The sequence below is a fragment of the Notamacropus eugenii genome, chromosome 2, assembly GCF_028372415.1.
Source record: "Notamacropus eugenii isolate mMacEug1 chromosome 2, mMacEug1.pri_v2, whole genome shotgun sequence".
Taxonomy (NCBI): domain Eukaryota; kingdom Metazoa; phylum Chordata; class Mammalia; order Diprotodontia; family Macropodidae; genus Notamacropus; species Notamacropus eugenii.
The window spans coordinates 295,153,362-295,173,179 of NC_092873.1; the positions used below are offsets into that span (position 1 = coordinate 295,153,362).

General features: G+C 41.2%; 1 protein-coding gene across 3 annotated transcripts in view; it reads left to right on the plus strand.

Moving 5' to 3' along the window:
* VANGL1 (VANGL planar cell polarity protein 1) overlaps positions 1-19,818 on the plus strand; it is a 78,860-nt gene that overhangs the window by 49,512 nt on the left and 9,530 nt on the right. For 2 of the 3 annotated variants that reach the window (XM_072644452.1, XM_072644450.1), the window contains 4 exons: positions 10,677-10,810; positions 11,876-11,914; positions 12,249-12,381; positions 17,093-17,327. In XM_072644452.1, the coding sequence (XP_072500553.1) occupies positions 10,677-10,810; positions 11,876-11,914; positions 12,249-12,381; positions 17,093-17,327 (541 nt within the window). The remainder of the gene's footprint in view (positions 1-10,676; positions 10,811-11,875; positions 11,915-12,248; positions 12,382-17,092; positions 17,328-19,818) is intronic. The other variant, XM_072644451.1, reaches the window with a different exon arrangement.

Consider the following 19,818-nt stretch of genomic DNA (forward strand, 5'->3'; position numbering starts at 1 on the left):
ACCTATTTTATTTAGTGCATTTAAAAACATCCTCCTAAGATTCCATAGACTTCAGACTGACTGTCAATGGAGGCCATGACACAAGAAAAGGATAAGGAAGCTCTGGTGTTGTGGGTTAAAGGTTACTCTGTGAATAGCCATGGAGAATCCCTGACCAGATTTTCCCCATAGAAGCTCAGGGGAGGGCGTGGGGAGGGGACGGAATTCTAGAAATGATTCCTGACTTACTGGGTGGTATTCATAGATCTGGTCCAATCTTATTGCAAGTCAGTAGGAATTAAAAATTGCCTCTCTTCATTAATGTTTGGGAACTGAATTACTGAGGCATAGAGTGAGAAAGAGAATTCTAAGTACTGCCATTTATAGAGCTATTTAAGGTTTCTGAAGCACTCTATGTATATTTCATTGACTCTCACATTTAAAACTGGAAGAAATTTTAGCGGCATTTAGGCTGACACCTCATTTTACAGATAAGAGAACAGAGCCCCAGAGAGTTACGTGCCTGGCCTGAAGACCTGTAGGTAGCAAGTGGCAGAGGAAGGATTTGAAGTCAATTTATCAAGCTTTTTAAAGTGCTCGCTCTGCACCAGGCACCATACTAGACTCTTAGTGGGGGGAAGTGAAGAGAAAAAAAAGGTAGTCCCTGCCTTCAAAGACTTTTGCATCAAGGGAAGCAACATATACACGTATAACTATATATAAATTATATATATACACACACGTATATACACACATGTGTATATGTGTATACATATGCGTATATATACATACAACTACATGTGTGTGCATATATGTATACCATATATACATATGTGTACATCTAAGTTTATACATTTATGTGTATACATAAGGGGGTACATATATGTATATATAAGCATATCATTATATCTCTGTATATGTGTGCAGATGCGTGTGTGTGTGTGTGTGTGTAGCAGTGCATTATCTGAATGACGATCTGCACATTCCCCAGTTCTCCCCCTCCCCCAGCAGCTCATGATTTCTTCTCAAAGATCCCCTTCCATCTACTCCCTCAGTGTCTTGGATCTGCCTTGTTTACATGTGGTTTTCCCCATTGCAACGTGAACTCATTGAAGGTGGGCATTGTGTTTTTGCCCGTTTATCCCCCCTAAATCCCAGCACTTAGGACAGTTTCTGGCATGGAGTACTCCCTTAATAAATGCCTGTCAACTTGCTTTGACTTGCTACATCAATGTGAATTGATTGTTGCTGTCATAGTAGTCCTGCCGATGCTAACGATCTCTTGCTTGGTACCATTTCCCTTTGTTATCTCTCGCCCTGCGGTTCAGCCCTTTCCAAGTTTAGAATCTGTGAGCTTTTGTTTCCTGGCTTCCTTCCTTTTGGGCATCCACTAAAATGGAGGAATTTGTGATTTGGGCTTTCGAAACAACCCATAAGGATGGGGAAAAAAGAAAAAGACAAACCCTAGCTCATCAGTTAGAAAGGGTTTGGAAGGGTCTGCAGAGATAGGACCTGACTTTTAAGGGGCCTCAGGGCGGAATGACGGGCTGTTCTGGGATTCCAGTTGCTTCTCCTAAGTCCCTTTCCATTCTCCAGGCCTCTGGCCCTCCCCTCACCCCCATCTTCTTCTAACTCATCTTATGACCCTTTATCTGGAGGTCAGGAGGTGACTGCAGAGTCCAGGCCAAAGGCATTTTATGGCCCCTGGGGCTGGATGAACAGAAGAATTTGGCCCCTGAAGCTCCCCTGTGACTGAATGGTCACACAACCTCTAGCCAGGATGGGCTTGGCCTCCGTAGCCTTGGGGAATCTGACTTTCAGGATTTTTTCTGCTTCCTGTGTGATCCTTTAAAGACTTGGATCATGGGTAGCTTCAGGTCAATTCTGGGATGTGCCTAGGGGTTTTCCCAAACTGGCTGGGATTTTGTTACCAGTCCCTCCCACCCCACCCAAACTGCAGGGAGGAAGTTGTTCTTATTTTAAAGATGTCTGGGATTTATTGACTAAGGTTTACCCTTGTCTTCCACTCCACCCCACCCCCAAGTTCTTTCTCTGTATTGAGAAAGGAAATTGCCCCTTATCCAAACTATTATGGGAGTGGGGTGGATTTTACTGGAAAGGTTTGAGAGGGAAGACCTCAATTGGTCTCAGTACACCCCACCTCTTTGAAGTTTAATTTTTTCTCTAGGGAGAAATTAAAATTATTTTTCTCAAGAGGCAAATTTAGACTTGTGGAAGGGTGGAAGGGAAGTAATTTCCTAACCATCAGAGCTGTCCAGACAAGGAATGGACTGGGTGGGGCAAAGTAGTATGGAAGGAAAGGAGGAGTGGGTCCCCCTTTCCTGTCAAAGGTCTTTAAGTAGAGGTGAGGTGACTGCATCATGGGGTATGTACATGGTGTGCCAAGCCTACAACAGCTATGTTGTATTGGGGCATTTTGTGGGGGAGTATAGGTTGGATTGAAATAGTCTTTAGGGTCCTGTTCAGCTCAGAAATCCAGGGATGATTTAATTTCATATATAGTACTTGTTAGGACAGTATACAGCTGCAGAAAGGAAACTGGAAGGCACTAGGGCCCTGTCCCCCAAGAATTTTTATTTCTAAAAGCTAGGCTTTCATATAACTCTTTGGTGTCACATACATGTATCTAATTGGCTCCTCACACCATTCCTGTGAAAAATAGCTTCTACAGATGAGGAAATTTAGGCCAACAGATTAAGTGACTTGCCCAGGGTCACAGAACTAGTAAGTGGCTGAGGCAGAATTTGTACTCAGGTTTTTCAGACTCCCAAGGCTACTGTTTCTCTTATTTGTTTCCTAAAGAAAGGGCAGGGTGTAATGTATAGAGACTTGGAGTCTAAAGTTCTAGAGAATTCTAGAATTCTAGAGAATTTCAGTACTCTAGGCCTAGAGACATCACTGTACCTCAGTGACCTCCTCCATAAAATGGGAATACTACTTCTCTGCATAACTTGCCTCATTGGATTGTTTTGTGGACAATGTGATCACAGACCTCAAAGTGCCACAGAGTCAAGTCAACAGACATTTGTTAGACACCTGCAGTGTGCCAAGCATCATGCTAAACTGAGTTATTTTGAAAGGAGAGGCAAGAAAAACAAATTTAAAATGAAAATAAAATAAGTAAAACAATGTATGTTAGACAGCAGTGGTCACAGACTATTCCAAGCTGGAAGACATGAGTGCTTCAGGGGAGTAGTGGGTTCCCTGAACTGAACAGTTTGTCAAACAAAAACTGAATGATCCCGAGTTGGAGATGTTGTCACAGAGAGATTAGACTCAGTGATCTGTGAGACCACTTCTGTCTCTGACCGTCTCCAATTCTGGGACTGTAATGGATGTGCAGATACAGTTTTCAGGTGTTTACCAATTTATATAGAGGTGCACACCACACAGTGCCATGGAGACATTCTAATTCACCTCATGATGATTCCAGGAGGTGGGTGGTTAAGGCTCTTCCCATAGACATAGAATTGAGCTTAGGGAGCTGTCCCTCAGGGTACCCAGGTGACTTCTAGGGAAAGGGAAACTTTACTAGAAACCACACCCTGGGTGAAAAGGGAAAGAGGTGGATTTCAATGATCTTTACTACCTGTCTATTTCTTAGGCTTTATAATTTTGCTGCAAATTTTCTGTGTTCCCTTGGTTTCCAGAATCTATTACTGAAACATCCCAAGGAAGCCAAGATGTTGTCCCAGTTTACTCTTTTAAAAAGTTTGACTTAGCTCTCAATGGGAAAGAAGAGTTCTTTCCAGCTGTTGTCCATATTTATTTACTTTTCTTCAAGTTCCAGAGTAGTCATTACTGGCCCTGTTATCTCAGGCTTGAATAAACTGTCATCTCAAACATGGTGGCTTTAAGCCTAACATTTAATTAAAAGACAGGAGGTGTTAGCAGGGATTTGTATTTGGTTCTCAGAGAAGTAGTCATTTGTGGTATTTGGGAATTATATTTGGTTTTCACTGGGCTCGTAGTCATATCTATGTTGCCACCCGTGGTCCATCTGGCCTTACCCAACCCCGCCTTTCCTTTTCCTTTCCCACCTCCTCCACATGTGAGGCCAAATCTTCTCTAACAAGGACACACATCCAGGCAGAAATAACCTTTGTTGATTCTCTTGGCAGCATGCAGCAGTCAGGTAAACAGATGTGGTGGTCAGATGGCCCTCAGGGAGTGTATACAGAAAAGCTCACTAAACTTTCATTTTGGATGCTGTATTTTGGAGTGCTCCCAAATGCTTCATTTGCAGGGTCAAATCCCCATCCCAAGCATATGTCTCTTAAAGAAGGCTAGATAGAGAGTGTCAAGGAATTCATTAGTTAGAGAATGCTTTGGTTTCTTCGCTGATCTCTCTTTACCTTGTTGACCCACTGTTTTCCAGAGAAGAGAAGACTTATAGGGAAGGGATATAGGTGCTGTCTTTTAACTATTTCAAGTAGTGAAAGATTAGATTTAGAAGATAGATTCAATTTATTCGGCATGGCCAGAGGGACCGAGATATAGAAATTGGTAGATTTCAGTTCATTTTAAGGAAGAATTAGAGTGATGCAAAAATGAATTTGACTATTTCATAAGGGAGCTTGTGCTCAGTTATTAGGAGAATTCTTAACCTTCTAGCATGCTATAGGTGGAAGGGAAGAAATGTGAGATGTGCAAATTTAGAGACATGTCCACTCCAAATGTTCACGTGGACTGTTTGTGACCTACTTACGGTAGAGCCTTCTGAGTTTGTATTGGTGTGATCAGGCACTGTTGGACACACTGTACCTTGACCAATGTAGTGAGGTCATTTTGGTCCTCTTTGAAAACAAAGGACAACAACCGGCTGGAAGAGACATTAGAGATTGTCTGTTTTTATATTTTACAGGTGTTTTCTTATTTTATAAAAGAGGAAGCTAAATCCCACAGGAAAAAATAATTAGTTCAGGGTCCCACACCTAGACAGATGGGAAAAGCAATGGCATTGGAACCAGAGGTACCAGGTTCTAATCCAACCTCGTTACTATTCCTATGACCTTGGGCAAGTTATTTAATCTTTCCAGGTCTCAGATTGATCATCTGAAAAATGAGAAAGGTTGGTTTTGATGGCCTCTAAAGCTCCTTCTGGCCCTTAATCTGTGATCCAGTGATAATTGTTGGTAATGAGCAGCCGAGTTGTACTAGGCTGAAGGTCTCTTGACTATTAGCCTATTAGTACCATAAAGTAAACCTTAAAAATGTAAACACCTCTTGAAGAAAGAACCAGACAAGTTTCCAGTTTCAACAGCTGTGTGGGCAGCCACTTGTCAGGGAAGTAAAATCTATTGATGCTTCAGGTGGCATCAGACTAGAGGAATTCTGAGCTCCAAGCTCTGAAATTCTGGAATTCTAAGTATTATCCCACCTACTTCTCTCTGCCTGGCCACTTATCCCACTAACCTAGCCAGAACTTCAGTATTGGCCTTAACCTTTTTATTTGTCGGGAGACCTGTCCTCTCACTTCCTACTTTAAACATGTCTCTGCTATAATGTCCACCCCACCCCCTCCATCTTCTCTCATCATTTTGTTCTTTCCTTGTGTGTTGATTTATATATAGTTATGTATGTATTCAATTTATCCTTTTCCAGATGTTTTCTGTCATCAAGGCACTATACTTACAGGCTGTGGAAGATATAAAGGTGGGGGGAAAGACTGTCTTAATGTTGGAAGTGCTTACAGTCTTATAGAAAGAATATGGCAAATATGGATTTAGGAAGTAGCTTCACGCAGAGAGTGATTGAAGCTTTGGGAGTAGATAAGAGTGTGAAGGGTGGGACTGTTGAGGAGAGAAGATAAAAGGCCTGCCTACCGAGTCTTAGGGGATACCTACACTTAAGGAATGGGAAGATGAGTGAAGGAAACCAAGAGGAAGCAATCAGACAGGTAAAAGGAGGATTAGGACAGAACAGTTTCATAGAAACCAAATGAGAAGAGAATATCAAGGAGAAGAAAGTGGTTGGTAATAAATACTACAGATGAGTGAGAAAGTGCCATGGAATTTTCCATTAAAGATGTCACCAGTGATTTTGGAAACTAGATTAAAAGGGATGAATGGTTGGTGAGCAAGTAAGTGTAGATATCTCTTTCCAGAAGTTTAGCAGTAGAGGAATTTTGGGAAGATGGTGAGGTAGGTCAGAAATTTCCAGGCTCTCCAGGTTTCCTTTACAAACAGACAGAAAATTGCCACGAAGTGAACATAGAGCTGCAAAAATAAAGGGGTAAAGAGGGAGAAGAGGTATGGGATGACACTTGAAGCAATGGTAGAGGCAAGGAAAGGTATTTTGAGGATGGGAAAGATCTGGAGTCATCAAGAACTTCAAGAAGAAAGGAGATTTGTTTGTTGTTGTATAGTTGTATCCGACTTTCCATTACCCCATTTAGGGTTTTCTTGGCAAAGATACTGGAGCAGTTTGCCATTTCCTTCCCCAGGTCATTTTACAGATGAGGAAACTGAGGCAAACAGGGTGAAGTGACTTGCTTAGGTTCACATAGCTAATAAGTATCTGAGACCAGATTTGAACTCAGGCTTTCCTGATTGCAGGCCTTGGTGCTCTTTTTACTGTGTCACCTAAATGGCTTATACTAGGTTAGATTTAGATGAAAAGAAGTAGGGACCAGGGGGTGAGGGTGGAGGGATGGGGAAGAAGAGGGAAGTATACTCCACTCAAGGGGACCAGCCTGCCTTTGAACTATGACAAGTACTAATAACCCTATTTGACTCCTTGGTCTTTCCATGGCTTAATATTATGTTCTGTCTTTGGACATTAGTAAACTGGAGCGTGTCCACAAGGGAGTGACCAGGATCATGAGTATTACTAGAGATTTGTTGTTTAGTCATTTTAGTCATGTCAGATTCTTCATGACCCTGTTTGGACTTTTCTTGGCAGAGATACTGGAATAGTTTGCTATTTCCTTTTCTAGCTCATTTTATAGATGGGAAAACTGAGGCAAACAGGGTTAAGTAACTTGCCCAGGGCCTCACAGTTAATAAGAGTCTGAGGCCAGATTTGAACTAAGGAAGATGAGTCTTCCTGACCCCAGGCCCTGCCCTCTATCTACTGTACCACCTAGCTGCCCCTATAGTCCATCTATAAGAATGAGTTGAAAGAATTCAGAATCTTTAACATGAAGAAGAATAGCTCTAAGGGGGAAAAGATAGCCAGCCACCTTCCAATATTCAAAGAGCTATTATATAGAAGGCTGATTTAGTTTATCCACTTGGCATCAGAACTAGGAGCAGGGGTGGAAATAACAAAGAAGTGGGATTAGAATTGACATCAGGTCTCTCTCTCTCTCAAAGTAGAAAGGGTGGTATAGTCAGTTCTTTCTCCCTGGAGGCCATCGTGTGCCAACAGCTGTAAGATGGTATTCTAGGGTCTGAACTGGACGCTCCTTTACAATGCTCAAATGCTGTGATAGACTTCCTTTAACCACAAGTGTAACAGTGTGCTTGTCCGGTTTCTTAGCTAATAATTAAATATTGTATATTAAAGGGCAGTAATTTTGGAAGGCACCTATAGATAAACATGCTAACTCTAGCAACAAGTAGCAGCCCAACCTCAAGAGAAGAGATGGAAAGTATGAAAACAAATAGATACATATTGGGACCATTTAGCAAAAGACTCTTAGTCCAGAGGTTTACTCTTTTATAGTGGAATACAATCATTATAATGTTACTAATGAGTTATCAAGAAAAGGTTCATATTCTGTTTTAGAAGTCAAGAAAGGGCATAACTTCTTAGAACTATATCCATCCCAAATGATTAGATATACGTCTATGGAGAAGTCGCTTAGGGGGAATTCTTTGCTTCCTAATGACACAGGAGGCATTACTGTATATAAATTGTTTTCTACCTGAATGAGAGTTTGAACATTTCTTGGAGAGATTTTACAACTCAGCCCAGAAGAGCCTCCTAGCTCTGGTAGCAGCTCATCAGCCTGGGATGCTGGACAGTTGTCTTTGCTTGTGTGAATCTTTCTGACATCTCCCTTGGGAATAGGATAAGGAAAGAGATCCTTGTGTACAGTTTTTCCTCCATGTTCAGTTTTTTTTTTCCTGAATAAATACTCTCACAAGTTCTGTCACAGGTGAGCAAGTCATGTGAACCTCTTTTCTTTGCCCCTTTTTTCCCACCAGAGCATCTGGTTCTTTTAGAGGGTATGACAAGACTTTACTTTTTAACCCAGTCTGGAATGAAGGCTTGGTGGGCTCTGTACTCCTTTAGCCATAGAGTCCTCCATAACAGTAGACTTGGAGTCAGGAAGAACTGAGTTTGCATCTTGCCTCAGATATTTGCTAGCTTTGCAACTGAGCCTCAGTTTCCTTGCCTGTAAAATGGAGATAATGAAGAGACTTACCTCATAAGGCTGTTGAGTGGATCAGATGAGGTAACTCATATGTGTATATGTGTATGTACACACACACACGTATTCATATATTGTTTTGCAAACCTTAAATTGTTACATGAATGGTAGCTATTATTATGAATCCTTGGCAACTGTGATCTGTAATGGAGGATAAAGTGTGTGTGTGTATGTGTGTGTGTGTGTGTGTGTGTGTGTGTTTAAACATGCTGATATTTATTTGTATACATGTCCATACTGGGAAAGGTTAGGTATTCACTGTATCTTGCCATGGAACGGAAATAACTTCCCCAGGTACTTTTCCTATGCTCCAAATTGTGATTCTGCTGATTGGTGTGGGTTGGAAGGGTGGAGAAAGATGCCTGGGAGATGTCGATTCAGTGCTACCTCCTCTACTTCTCAGGATGAAGGATGTCCAGTTTCTTTAATTTCTGCAATTTTCTCATCCATGGCCCATTTGCATTGAAAAATAAATCCTAACATGAAGAACTTAAGAATGACATTCCAAATATTTGCTTTTGCTTGGAATTTTCATTCCTCAAAAGGGAAAAAAAGTTTTTAATAGGAAGGAAAGTTCCATCAGTGCTAGAGTGGGAGGGCAGGGTCCAGTGGGACTTCTGGGTGCTTGTCCTCATCTGTGAAGATGATGATTCCCTGACCATTTTGCAAGGAATTGTTGTCCCGTTTCATTTCCATGAAGCTCTTATGGCCCAGTGGAAATTGTTGCATTTGAAATTAGAAGACTTGATTTTGGATCTCTGCTATGCTACTTAACTTTTTGTGTAACCATGGCCAAATCAGTTCGTCTCTCTGGGCCTCAGTTTCCTTTTATGTAAAATTAGCTGGCGGGGGTTGGGGGAAGGAAGAAGGCAGCATGGTAACAAAGTGGATAGAGTGCTAGGCCCTGAGCCAGGAAGATTCATCTTCCTGAGTTCAAACCTGGTCTCAATTACTAACTGTGAGACTCTGGGCAAGTCACTTTACCCTTTTGCCTTAGTTTCCGTAAAATGAGCTGGAGAAGGAAATGGCAAATAACTCCAGTATCACTGCAAGAAAGCCACAAATGGGATCATGAAGAGTCATTGGACAAGACTCAAACAACTGAACAACAGCCGCAAAATTCACTGGATTGGATGAGCCCTGAGATCTGATCACACAGAACTGGGCACTGGGAAAGCATTCACAGTCAAGTGCCCTGACTATGGGCTCATTAAGAGTAGGGACTATCTTACCCATATTGCATCCATGGCACATTGTGAATGTTAGATAAATGTTGATTAAGTTAAATTGAACGAAGGTGGAAGAGGGCACTGTTGTCTGTATACCCCTGGGTGGCAAGAGATGATGGTGGCCATCAACTTTGAGATCTGCCAGTAGATGGGGATCTTCTGATAGAAGACTCTTGATTATAACCATCTAATGACGCTTTCAGGCTATAAATTCTGTGCTGTCAATCAGACCCTTCCATGATGGCAACAACAATAGTAATAGTATTTATAGAGCACTTTAAGATTTGCAAGTGCTTTACAACTTTATCCTTACAAGGACCCTGGGAGGTAGGTTCTATTATTTTCCCAATTTTACAGATGAGGAAACTAAGATAGACAGAGGTTAAATGACTTGCCCAAGGTCACACAGCAAAGACAGATAAGAGGCTGTTCTGATCCTGGATCCAGTGAACCACCTAATTGTCTCATTGTCCTGGGAATGTTGGTTATTATCATTTAAGTTCCACCTTCTAAGTATTTACTGAGAACACTGCATGTTCGAAAAGATTATCCCATTTCACATGTAGAGATTTAGGAAAGTCAGCTCAGCATATTACTAAGCTTGGGCTCTGTCCTGTTCCCGACGATTTATGGATCCTAGTTTGTCTCCCTCCACCCCACCAGCCATTGTAGACTTGGGGAGATAAGACCAAAGAGAGCTGGTCAATTGGGAGGTACCGTTGACCCTGCTTAGAATTAAAGACATTGGGCTATACTGAAGACAATTGACCATAAACCCAGTCTTCTGGAGGAACGATATCATTAGTACCTGGAATTTAGGTTACTGTCCAGATAGTTGTTATTATTCTTTATTGTGCCACAGCTTTGCCCTCTATAGGTAGTGACAAGGAGCAGTAACCTTGTCTTGGGGTGATGGCATGTTAGCTGAGCTCCCTGGCATTTTATCACTGAAAACAACTTAGAAAGTGGAGATTTTTTTTCCTTATGGCCATGTTTTCTTCAAAGTAAGCCCTAAAATTTCTGGTCATTTGCAAAATATTTGAATTAACTTTATTCTCTCTTCCCAGCATACAGAGAGCAGCATTGGTAGTTCTGGAAAATTACTACAAAGATTTCACCATCTATAACCCAACCCTCTTAACAGCCTCCAAATCCCGAGCAGCTAAGCACATGGCTGGCCTAAAAGTCTACAATGTAGATGGTATGTTTCTGGAAGTGGTTTCTGAGGTTGAATGTGGGGTGGGGAGGGGGGAAATGCGGGGAAAGAAAATGTTGAACTTAAGATTTAGAGTCAGTTTGGTTCCACCATCCTTTGGTGTCTGTCCTCTATGGCATTGTCATATCAGATGAGTTTAAGTATAGGCAAACATTTATTTTGAAGAAGTTTTGGTTGACATTTTACACATATTGCACAAAGAATCTATCTGAGAGTTTAACACATTTAAAACATGTAAATTTAATACATTTTAAAAATAAAAAAAGAATGATACTGGTTTGTGCTTCCTAACTTCTTCTGGGAATCTTTTATAATGGAAGCCTTACTTAGGAAGGGCATACTTTAGAAAGTTTGGAGAAATACTTAGATTCACATAGCCATCTAGGTCCTCGAACCCAACTGATCTCACTAGTTCATGCTTCTTTCTTCCTCATATTTGGGGCATTCTAGGCCTTTATCAGTTCTCTCCGGGAAAAGAAGTCGTAGGAGTCAGTGAAAGGCTGGAAGATAGACTTTGGTTAGACCCTCCTTCTCTGCATGTACCAGAACAGGTTAAGTAAGCTCTCAACAAGATAGGATGTATGTACAGTATTAAATTTGAGTGCATCCTTTGTTTTAAAAAAAAAATGCCCTTTTGATTTCTTAGTCTGATGATAAGTTAAACTAGAGGGTGAATTTTGAAGGTATTCCTTTTAGAGTCTAAAGATGCATTAGAAATTATATTATGAAAACAGGATAATCTGCTACTCGGTGATATATAAGAGGAGTTAGATACTTTTTGGTACAGACAAGGGAGGGTGTCAGATGGTCAACTCATACATGGGCTACCTATCTTTTGACTTAATTGGTGCCATTTTTGCATGTCTTTGAGGTGTTGGTAGATTTCCTAAAAGTTGTGGCTGCCATGACACATTCCAGCATAACTTTTATTTTCCTGTGTGTGGTTGGTGTCTCCATGTCTCTTGACATTCTTTTTTCTCTGTCTGTCCTTGTTCTCCCCCTCCCTCTCATGCTCTCTCATTGTTTTGTTGGTGAAATGTGATGTTCCAGCTGCCCTTATGGCCAAACTGAATCTTTATATAACGGATGGTAAGTAACATCCTTAGCGCACTTTTTTTTTTGGCAAACATTTTAATTGTCTAGGATTCTTCATCCCATTCTTTTTCGCTTTTCGCTGATCCAATTGGGGTTTTATTAAGAATTTCTTTCCTGTCCTAAACTGGGCATAATAAAGATTTAAGGGATGCTCCACTCTGTGGGGTATTAATTTGGGATTATTCTCTTGGGATTTATGTAGAATTGTACTGATAAGTTTCTTTATAGGGTGGAGGGTTTTGACAGAATTTGAAACTTCCCTTTTGCCCAGTGTTTGGGAGATCTATGATATTAAAGCTGTTGCTTTTCTACTACTTTTTCCTTGAAGGCCCAGGGAACAATGCTGCAGGCCAGTCTCGAGCTATGATAGCAGCTGCTGCTCGACGCAGAGATTCCAGCCACAATGAATTATATTATGAAGAAGCAGAACATGAACGTCGAGTAAAGAAACGAAGAGCCAGGTACATGACTCTCCCATACCTTCCTCTTCTTCAATGAGATAATTCATTTTAATTCATTTATTAAGTGATGATATATGTGAAGTGCTTTAAAAACCTTAAGGCACTTGTACAGATGACACTTGCTACTGTTGTTACCCCTACTTACGCTAACCTTTTGTTTCCTGAAGTAAAGTGGTCCCCAAGGCTGAATGAAATGAGATTTTATGAATGTGGTATGTTCTGGGTTTTGAAGAATCCGTTTAGATTTGGAACTGAACGAGACTGTAGAAATCGTCTCGGCCAATCTGAGACTCAGTGAGATAATGTGGCTTCCGTGAGGTCATACAAGTAGTAAACATCACAACCTAGATTTGAATCCAGGTCCTTTCTCTCATTCTAGATCTATCAGTCTTTCCACTGGAATCCTTCATCATGAGTTTTTCAGCGACTGTATGACCTCACTCTTAATTGTAATGTCTTATATCTCACATACTAGGCACCATGTTTTAGGAAAGACATTGATAAATTGCAAAGAATTCAAAGGAAGATAATTAGCACGGGGAAAGCACTTTCAGTTCGTGCCACATGTGGATTGGTTGAAGTGAACTTGGGAGACTTAGCCTGGAAAAGGGAAGACTTGAGAAAGAGGGTATAGAATAATAGCTTTTTGTCCAGTTTTTGAAGAGTTGTTATGTGAAAAAAAGGGATTAGATTTGTTCTACTTGGCCCTATTAAAAAGAATTAGAAATACTAGGAATAAATTCCAAAGCAGAAGATTAAAGTTTGGCACAGGTATTATAAAGGAAATGCTTCCTAACAATTAGCTGTACCGAATTGCATTGGGCTCCTTGGAAGGTAATAGCATTGCCCTTTTTAGAAGTCTTTAAGCAGCAGCTGGATGATCATTCATAGGATATGTTGGTAGAAGGAATTCTTGTCCAAGGAGCCATTGGACTAGATGGCTTTTGAGGTCCCTTCCACCTCTGAGATTCTAGCATCCTGTGATTGACCTCTCCATTCTTCAGGAGAATGAGAACAGGGAGGACACAGTTCTGAATCTCTTCTTTTTATGCTTTTCCTGTCGTTGTTCTACCATTTCTGTGTGCTGTTATGTGGCCTCCCCTCCAAGAAACATCACATTTCAAGAGTCTTATGAACTCATGGGTTTTTAATGTTGACAGTAACGCAACTTAGAACATTGTATCCTGTAACTTGTACACAGAGGACTCTTTCTTGAAAGAGGTTGTATATTTATCAAGTAAATAAAATTTATAGTAAATTTGTTTATCAAGTAAACAAAACATAAATTGATGACTTTGGGGAAATTTTAGTGAATTGATAAACAAAATAAATCTTAAACAAAATATACTATAAACTTGTTTTTCAAGTGAATAAACTTTACAAAGATAACTTGGGAAATTTTTAGCACAGAGATAAATACACAGTACATTTGTAATCAAAATAAAAATATATTTAAAACGAAATTTAAAGTAAATTTGTTTATCAAGAAAATAAACTATACACTGATGCCTTTGGGAAATTTTTAGCCCAGGGACAAATATGCAATGAATTTGTAATCAAAATAAATTTTAAACAAAATTTACAGTAAATTTGTTTATCAAGCAAATAAAATATACACTGATGACTGGAAAAATTTTAGGGCATGAGCAAATATACACTGCATTTGTTATCAAAACAAATTTAAACAAAATTTATGATAACTTTGTTTATCAAGTATACAAAATATAAGCTGATGACTTTAGGAAAATTTTAACCTATGGACAAATATGCAGAACTATTGGATAACTATTATAAGTGGTGAATGGGGAAGAATTAACTCTAGTGAATTTTAAATACTCACAAAATGCAACCATATGTCAAAAGTGACATGCCTAAATGCATTCACATGTGTATATATGCGTATACATGTATGTGTATACACGCACATATGGAAGAAAGGAGGGGGGAATGAGCAGATTGGAATGAGGCTAATGGAGGTTGTAACTTTTAGGGAAAGTACCTGGGAGAACATAGGGTAGAAGAGTAAAAATATCTTTCCAGGTTTTTAATGGGTAGTTCTTGGAAAAAAATGTTGATATTTTTTGTACTTCTGCAAAACCATGGTAAAAGGGAGCATGTAGTGGCCTGAGGGGTGGGGTCAGAGGTGTTAAGGAGAGTGCTCAGACTCCCAGAGAGAACAGGAAGAGGAAGGAAAACTAAGGAATGGAAAGGAAAGGGGGAGGGGGAAAGAGACATGAGAGACCAACCCCTGTTTTCCCTCCAGCTTTTGTAGCTTTTCTTTAGGACTCTAACTCAATTTCAACTTGCACGTCCTGTCTGAGGCTCCTGACCTCCACTCCCAGACATTCACAGCATTCACAGGCAGCATGACACACGAGCCCTTGGCTGGTGGTGACACCTCAAGGGAGGGGAACCTCCAATCTGGCGGTCACCTCATCTCGGGAGTGGACAGGGTCTCTACTTCCTCTGGCCCTATTTGATTGCATTTCTGAAGTGGCTCATTTCCTACCAATTCCTGTCATTTGATGTGACAGCATTTCCCTGAGGACGTTGGGAGACTGAACATAAGAAGAGAAAGAGATGTTCTCTCCTAGGCTTTGTTTCTTCCCTTAGCTCCATGGTTCAGCCTAAAAGGCACAGGCCTTGCAAGCAGAGGACCAGGATTCAAGTTATACCCTTGACTGTTACAACCTGTGTGTTCTTGGTTCAATAACTTCACTCTCTGGGCATCCATTTCCTCATCTGCAAAATAAAGTGGTTTTACTGGATGACCTCTGAGGTCCCTTCCCTGTAGTAGCCAAGGACTGTTTTTCCCGTGTGTGTGTGTGTGTGTGTGTGTGTGTGTGTGTTTAATGTTTCCCAGTCCCTTCATTGGGAAGGCATCCACCATTCCCCTCCCACCTGGAACGCTTTCCCTCCTCACCTCTGCCTTGTTTTCCCAGACAAGTGTTGCCCTCTTCAGGAGCCCTTCCCTGATCACTGACACTGTTAGCACTCCCTCTTGCCCCTACCCTCACTGATGGATTTTGTAATGAAATCAAATTGTATTTATATTTTGTATTATTGCCTGTGTTCATGTCCCCACCCCAACCCCAGGAGCTAATACAGCCTCCCTGAGGTATCCTTAGTACTTGGCACAGTCCTTGGCACAAAGTAGGTATTTAATATATGCTGTTTGAACTGATGAAGTCACAAATGTATGGAAATATCTGAAAGGGAGAATATGTAAGCAGGGTGGTTATGGGAGGGATAAAATCTCATTCTTGACTGAGAGGATCAGAGAGCATCCTGGGAGGGGGCGGAGCATTGGACTTTTTCTTCTTTTGGCAAGGCAGTTGGGGTTAAGTGACTTGCCCAGGGTCACACAGCTAGTAAGTGACAAGTGTCTGAGGCAGGATTTGAACTTAGGTCCTCCTCTCTCCAAGGCCCATCCTCTATCCCGGTGCCATCTAGGTGCCCCAGGTCATTGGACTTTAACAGATGGATGGCTGTCCAAGAGGTTGAGACAAGTGCAGGGCAGTCCAGGCATGTAAGGCAGTGTGCACAAAGACACTGAGTTGGGAAACCTTAAGCGGGTTCTGGGGGGATAGCGAGTGGTCGATTTGGGCTGGAGCAGAGAGCACAGGGGAGACAATGATAGTCTAAACAAATAAGGAAATAAGCAAACAAACAACTAAATAAATAAAGCTAAAAAAGGTGGGCTTGTGCCTACTGGGGGAGAGCCTCAAACCTCCAAACGCGGGCTGGTTCCTTGGAACTGGCTTCCCGGTCGCTTCTCCAGCCTCTCCCATTTCTCCTGCATAGTTTTCTGAGGCCGAGTAGATGAGGACTCATTCTCTTGCTCGTCGTACAGTTTGGTTGCCAATCATTTGGTGTCTGTGGACCTTTGGTAGTAGAAGGAGTTGAACTGAAAGGTCGCTCCTTCCTCTAAACCCTCAGCCATGCCCTTATTGTGGCAACCAGCTCGGCAGTCTTTGTGAAGATTTCTTAGGCTCTCTTCTGTAAGTAATTAATAATAATGACAATGAATTATAGTAACTAGCATTGATATAGTGCCTTAAGGCTTCAAAGCTCTTTGCAAATATTATCTCATTTGATCTTAGTGAAAACCCTGCTGGGTAGAAGTTGCAGTTATTTGCATTTTACAGATGAGGAAACTGAGGCGGGCAGATGTTAAGTGACTTACTCAGGTCCACACAACTAGTAAATGTTGAAGGTAGAATTTGAGCTCAGGTTTTCCTGACTCCAGATCCAACCCTTTATTCACTATGCCACTTAGCTGTTTGCCAAAGAGACCGCCAGTAATGATAATGATAATAAATAACACTTACATACAACTGACCATGTTTTAGACCCTGTGCTAAGTGTTTTACAATACCCTGGGAGGTAGGTGCTATTATTATCCCCATTTCACAGATGAGGAAACTGAGGCAGACAGAGGTTAAGTGACTTGCCCAAGGTCACACAGCTAGTAAGTGTCTGAGACCAGATGTAAACTCAGGCCTTCCTGACTCTAGGCCCAGTGGTTTATTCACTATGCCATTGTGCTATTTGCTGAAGAGACCATCAGAAGCTAACACTCGTGTCTGTTGGAGGAGATGGGGATAAAGCATAAAGGAGGGAGGAGTGGGGACTGAAAATAACCTCAGTTCTCCTCTAGGATTAGAGATGTTCTTGTTTAAGTTACAAATTGATTCCTGTGCCTCTGCAGGCTGGTGGTAGCGGTGGAGGAGGCCTTCGTTCACATCCGCCGTCTCCAGGCAGAAGAGCAGCAGAAGGTCCCTGGAGAGGTGATGGACCCCAGAGAGGCAGCCCAAGCTATCTTCCCATCCATGGCACGGGCCCTGCAGAAGTACCTGCGCACCACCCGGCAGCAGCATTATCACACCATGGAGAGCATCCTGCAGCATCTGGCCTTCTGCATCACCAACAACATGACCCCCAAGGTACTGAGCCCTTTGATCTCCTCTTGCTCCCACCCCTCAGCCGCTAAACAGCTGGGTTGGCTTACTTTTTGTTTCCAACCTTCAGTTTTGATTCAGTTTAATATTTATTAAGGGCCTCCTTATTCTATTCAGAGAGCAGATAGAATACAGTTAATAATGATACAATGCATTAATGTCATCTTTCTGAAATGGTAGGGATAGTTAGAACATCAAATAAAGCTCTAAAAAACCAAGGAAGTAAAAAATAAAAATTGTTACTAGGTGTCATCACACACACATACACACTTGTAAACTCTGCTACTAGCAGATGCTGAGGCTGGTGGCTCACTTGAACTTGGGAGTTCTGAGATGTAATAAGACTAAAACTGATTGAGCGTCTGTAATAAGCATGGTACTAATATGGTGAGAAAGACAACTAGTTGGCATAGTAGATAGAGTGCTAGACCTACTCAGGAAGACTCATCTTCCTGAGTTCCACTCTAGCTAGCATTGTGACCTTGGGCAAGTCACTTAACCCTGTTTGCCTCAGTTTCTTCATTTGTAAAATGAGCTGGAGAAGGAAATGGCAAACCACTTCAATATCTTTGCCAAGAAAGCCCAAATGGGATCACAAAGAGTTAGACATGATTGAAAAATGACTAAACAACAACAAAAATGTGGTAAGCCCCTAGGGGAGGGAAATTGGGTACCAGACTGCTTAAGGAGGAATGAACCAACACAGCCAATTCACAGAGGGATTAATCTATGAGTGACTAACATGTTTTCAGCCTCAGCAAAATAAAAAGACCCAATCTCCAAAAAGAAAGAAAGGAGGGAGGAAAGAAGAAAGGGGAAAGGAGAAATAACACATTATCAAAACAACAACAAATATACTTTTTAAGTCTGATTTTAAAATATGGTAAGATGTTGCAGACGCTTTTGTGTCCATCTGTCCATTCATTCTCTATACTGAAATGTTAGTACCTTGGTTTGGCTGGGATAGCCCTATGTTGTTGGTGAGGAGGGCATACTGGGAATGAGTGTATCTCAATATGTGCATGTTTTTGTCAGCGGGAATCATGGGATCTCAGAATCATTCATTTAAAACTATAAAGGACCTTAGAGGACATCTAGTCTTACCCCTTAATTTTATAGGCAAGAAAACTGAGGAACCTGGAGATTGTGACTTTCTTAAGGTCACATTGTAAGTATTTCAGACAGGATTTGAACCCAGGACCTTAGGTTCTAGAGCCTGAATTTCTCCTACTATGCCAGAGTACCTCTCTATTTAAAGAAATGAACGTGAGGGCTTGGCGCAAGCAGTCTGTAATTAACAGTCCTGTATGTCGAGCCCAAACAAAATGACACAAAATGTTTTGGTGGCCTTGATGTCCTTCAGTTCTGCTTTCTACTCCACAGTGTCTCCTGTCAGTCAGAAATAGAGTGAGACAACAATACTGCAGGAAGGAGGGTAATGATATATGCATTTGGGAACATCCTTGATTAGAGACAGATCAGCGAACCTGAGACTCCTTCATCTCTAATTAATCCTAAAGTCACTTATGTTGTGATGTTAATGAAAAGGGCTAGGTTAGAGCCTTCTTCTTTCTTCTTCTTCTTCTTCTTCTTCTTCTTCCTCTTCTCCTCTCTTCTTCTTCTTCTTCTTCTTCCTCTTCTCCTCTCTTCTTCTTCTTCTTCTTCTTCCTCTTCTCCTGTCTTCTTCTTCTTCTTCTTCTTCCTCTTCTCCTCTCTTCTTCTTCTTCCTCTTCTCCTCTCTTCTTCTTCTTCTTCTTCTTCCTCTTCTCCTCTCTTCTTCTTCTTCTTCCTCTTCTCCTCTCTTCTTCTTCTTCTTCTTCTTCTTCCTCTTCTCCTCTCTTCTTCTTCTTCTTCTTCTTCTTCCTCTTCTCCTCTCTTCTTCTTCTTCTTCTTCTTCCTCTTCTCCTCTCTTCTTCTTCTTCTTCTTCTTCCTCTTCTCCTCTCTTCTTCTTCTTCTTCTTCTTCCTCTTCTCCTCTCTTCTTCTTCTTCTTCTTCTTCCTCTTCTCCTCTCTTCTTCTTCTTCTTCTTCTTCCTCTTCTCCTCTCTTCTTCTTCTTCTTCTTCTTCTTCCTCTTCTCCTCTCTTCTTCTTCTTCTTCTTCTTCCTCTTCTCCTCTCTTCTTCTTCTTCTTCTTCCTCTTCTCCTCTCTTCTTCTTCTTCCTCTTCTCCTCTCTTCTTCTTCTTCTTCCTCTTCTCCTCTCTTCTTCTTCTTCTTCTTCTTCTTCCTCTTCTCCTTCTTCTTCTCGTTCTTCTTCCTCTTCTCCTTTCTTCTTCTTGTTTTCTTTTCTTCTTGTTCTTGTTTTTCTTTCAAATATTGTCTTTTCTTATGGCTAAAGAGGTACCCACCTATCTGTGGCACAGGATAGTGCTTCCCAACCTTTCTTAGCCAACATTTACAGTAACCCTGTCATTTCTGTAGCAGTTTAAGGCTTGAAAAGTATTTTACGCATGTTAAGTCATTTAATCCTCACAACCC